The sequence below is a fragment of the Sinocyclocheilus anshuiensis genome, unplaced genomic scaffold, assembly GCF_001515605.1.
Source record: "Sinocyclocheilus anshuiensis isolate Anshui unplaced genomic scaffold, SAMN03320099.WGS_v1.1 scaffold7648, whole genome shotgun sequence".
NCBI lineage: Eukaryota > Metazoa > Chordata > Actinopteri > Cypriniformes > Cyprinidae > Sinocyclocheilus > Sinocyclocheilus anshuiensis.
The window spans coordinates 10729-14954 of NW_015558564.1; the positions used below are offsets into that span (position 1 = coordinate 10729).

At 44.5% G+C, this 4226-nt stretch overlaps 1 protein-coding gene across 1 annotated transcript in view; it reads left to right on the forward strand.

Annotated features, from left to right (window-relative positions):
* Positions 1 to 896: 896 nt before the first annotated feature.
* Positions 897 to 4226, forward strand: part of LOC107679459 (junction-mediating and -regulatory protein-like) — a 22285-nt gene continuing 18955 nt past the window's right edge. Inside the window, exon 1 of the mRNA XM_016475009.1 lies at positions 897 to 1516. Coding sequence (XP_016330495.1) covers positions 995 to 1516 — 522 coding nt within the window. The 5' untranslated portion in view covers positions 897 to 994. The remainder of the gene's footprint in view (positions 1517 to 4226) is intronic.

Sequence of the window (4226 nt, forward strand, 5' to 3'; positions counted from 1 at the left end):
ATATGTGTGTGTGTGTGTGTGTGTGTGTGTGTGTGACCCTGGAGCACAAAAGCAGTGTTAAGTCGCTGGGGTATATTTGTAGCAATAGCCAACAATACATTGTATGGGTCAAAATTATACATTTTTCTTTTATGCCAAAAATCATTAGGATATTAAGTAAAGATCATGTTCCATGAAGATATTTTGTAAATTTCCTACCGTAAATATATCAAAACTTAATTTTTGATTAGTAATATGCATTGCTAAGACACACTGTATATGGACCTGACTGTAACACAACGAAAACAAGTAGATAGAATAGCAAAAGAAGGGACAATGCTAGTGTTAGACAACAAGCAGTTAGAAAACGAATAGAGAGAGCAAGTGTTAGAGCAGGGCTGTCCAAACTAGGTCCTGGATGGTGTCCTGCAGAGTTTAGCTCCAACTTGCCTCAACTCACCTGACTGGACGTTTCTATGCCTAGTAAGAGCTTGATTAGCTGGTTCAGGTGTGTTTAATCAGGGTTGGAGCTAAACTCTGCAGGACACCGGCTCTCCAGGACCCAGTTTGGACAGCCCTGTGTTAGAGGGTCAAGTCAACAAATAGATCAAATAGAATTAGAATAGTACGGTGAATGTCGTCGAGTTGACCGTTCCAATATGGCGGACGCGCAGCGGTCGAATGGGGCTTTATACATATCTATGGCCACGACGACCACCGTGCGTCTCCGATGGCGTCATCACGCAGCGAGCGTGTCCCACGTGCAGATGTTTACGTCCTCCTCTGTGTGACGTCAGCGCCCAGCGAGTCGTCGTCGGATGAGAAACATCGGCGATGTTAAAGATGCGGATCAGCGCGCAAAACGCCTCGCGGGGGACGCGACGCGCGCGGGTGTGAACGCGCAGCGATACGCGCGCGCGTCGGGACACAGAAGCAGACGGGAATCGGTGTTATTAACGGCTTTCTCGCGCGTCCGTTAGTCTGGCCTTTCTTCTGCTGAGCAGTGTCCGGATCCATGATGGAGGACGCGCTGGAGTGCGGATGGGTGTCGGTGCGCCCCAACGCCTTCGAGGAGAAACACAAGCACAAGTTCGTCTTCATCGTAGCCTGGAACGAGATCGAGGGCAAGCTCGCCGTCACGTGCCACGACCGGACCGTGCAGCGGCGCGGAGGGAGCGCGGAGCCGGACTCCAGCTGGGCCGGGCTCTTCTCGTTCCAGGAGCTGCGCGCCGCTCACCTGCAGCTGTGCGCCGTCAACTCGGACCTGGAGCCGTGCCTGCCCGCCCTCCCCGAGGAGCAGACGGTGTGGACGGTGCTGTTCGGCGCGCCGGGTCTGAGCGCGCGAGACGCGGACTCGCTCTGCTTCCAGCTGCAGGTGTACCTGGGGCACGCGCTGGACACCTGCGGGTGGAGGATCCTGTCCCAGGTGCTGTTCCCCGACAGCGACGACTCCGAGGAGTACTACGAGAGTCTGAGCGAGCTGCGGCAGAAGGGCTACGAGGACGCGCTCCAGAGAGCCAAGACAAACCTGCAGCAGGTGAGACTCATTAACGACCGTCTCTAAACTCCCAACATCACCCCGAGATCCGACTACACCACTGTGACCCTGGAGCACAAAACCAGACATGAGGGTCAGTTTTGTGAAATTGAGAGTTATGCATCATCTGAAAGCTGAATAAATGAGCTTTCAATTGATGTATGGTTTGTTAGGATCGGACAATATTTGAAAATCTGGAATCTGAGGGTGCAAAAAAATCTAAATATTGAGAAAATCATCTTTAAAGTTGTCCAAATGAAGTTCTTAGCAATGCATATTACTAATCAAAAATTAAATTTACAGTAGAAAATTTACAAAATATATTCATGGAACATGATCTTTACTTAATATCCTAATGATTTTTGGCATAAAAGAAAAATCTATAATTTTGACCCATACAATGTATTGTTGGCTATTGCTACAAATATACCCCAGCGTAACATGAACAGGAAAAGCGCTATACAAATAAATTTGACTCCACTAACCAGCAAACACTCACTCTCACTCTCTCACTCTCTCTCACACACACACACACACACACACACACACACACACACAATACTGACTGTCTTCATTCACAACACTAGAGCTGCTGTTTGGGTTCAAACACAAACTTCTTTTCAGATGTTTTTGTTGAAGGGTGTCTGTTTACAGTAAATGACAGTATGACACCTGCTGTGATGCGTGTGACATTTATATGTTTGAACATGAAAGTATGAAAACAACAACTCCACTGACTGAACTCTCTCTCTCTCTGGACACTGGTCACTGAACCTCTAAACCACCATCTGTCAGAGCGAAACCTGACCCAGAGTCAGCACAATGAGTGTGAGCGGATTACACACACACACACACACCCACATACTCATATACACACTTTCACACACACACACATACACACTCACATACACACTCACACATAGAAACACAAACACAAAATCATATATGCACAAACACATTTACACACTAACTCACATACGCACATAAACACACACTCAGTTATAAATGAGTGAATATCATCAGACACAAACATCCCAGCGAGTGTCGTTTACTGTCAAGAAGCACAAACACTCAGTCAGCTGAGATGATAAAACACAGCTAGTGTTGAAGTGTTGTGTGACTGTGTGAACATGAGCGCATGTTTATGTGGGGTTTTGAAGCGTCTGTTTAGAGTGATTTGTGCTGCATGATTAACTTAAATAAACCCCAAATCCAGAAATGGCTTTGTGGCGATTATCAAATCACAAAGGCTGTGATTTAGTTCAGCATCTGCGCTGTGTGTTTCAGAGTGAAGCGTGGCACTGTGTTCATTTACACACCAGCAGCTCGTGATGTTTCAGCGTCTCGCAGTAAACCATGCACATGAACTCCAGCTCTCTGAGTCGCTTTAACATGCGTTTGGGAACAAAACATGAGCTAAACATCTTCATAAAGGTGTAATAAGAAGTGCTGATCAACAGAAGACAAGCTTTAAGGAGCGCACGCTTCTGCGGTTTTCTGTCAGAATAAAAGTTTGATGCTTTAACATCTGAAATCAAGACAGCCATCAATTTTAGTGTTGTAATTTTACATTTTTAGTGTAAAATAAAATTATTTTTCTCAAAATTCTGGCCAAAATTTTGCAACCCTACAAACAGGCACATTTTAAGCACGATTTTCCCTGATTTGTTTTCCTCAGCAGATCAGAGAAGTGACTGAAGCTCAATCAGGATGGTGTGTTTGATTAGCTTAGCTTAGGGGTAAATTATACATAGGGGCTCGTTAGCATATTAGGGGTCTTATAAAATGTTTTATTTTCTCCCAAATGAATTTTTTCCCTAAATTCCAATTACATTTTTTTCTGGATTCTATTCAAATGGTAAAATTAAATTTTTATTTTGATTTAATAATTAAAAAGCAAGCCTTATTAACTGAAATTGTGAAACAGTTCATTAAAAGTTTAACAAAAATTACATTTTCAGGACCCTATGAAAAATCCATTTTAGTTTTTTCCAAATTTAAGTCAAACCGAACGTTTGTTTCTACGTCTCAAAGCGCTGTTTATCTCAGTGTTAAACTGCATGGGTTCAGAATCAACCAGTCAGCAGGACGTCTGACTGTAAACAAGAGTCAAACAGCGACACACACACACAGACACACAAATGCACCCAAACACACTCTCACACACACACACACACAGACAAACCTATATGACTTTCTGTATTCAGTGGAACACAAAAGGAGATATTGGGAGAAAAGTCTGTAGACCGTAGTGTTTCTTACAACACTAAGAAAAAATAGTGTTTTCTGTCCCTATAATGAAAGTCAATGGGGTCCAGTGTTGCTGGTTCTCAAAGTTCATTTGTGTTCCACTAAAGAAATCCTCATCATTTTTGGGTGAACTCTCCCTTCGAGCACTGCTAAAATACCACAACTGAAAACACATGCCACTCTCTGTGTGTGTAAGTGTGAGAGTGTGTGAGTATGTATCTGCTGTATGGGACAGTATGGAGAGCTCTCATTGGTCGGTGAGTCGGTCTGCTTCAGCTCAGCGGGACAGACAAGTGTCTAGACAGCTGTTATCTAGCGTGTGTTTGTGACGGGTTCTGCGGTCAGCAGGTCAAAGGTCAGCAGTGACTGGTGTGATTTCCTGATGGGTGGAGCAGGTGAAACATTGCTGCATGTGTTTGAGTGTGTGTCTTACTGGAGACACAAGCCATTAAACACACTC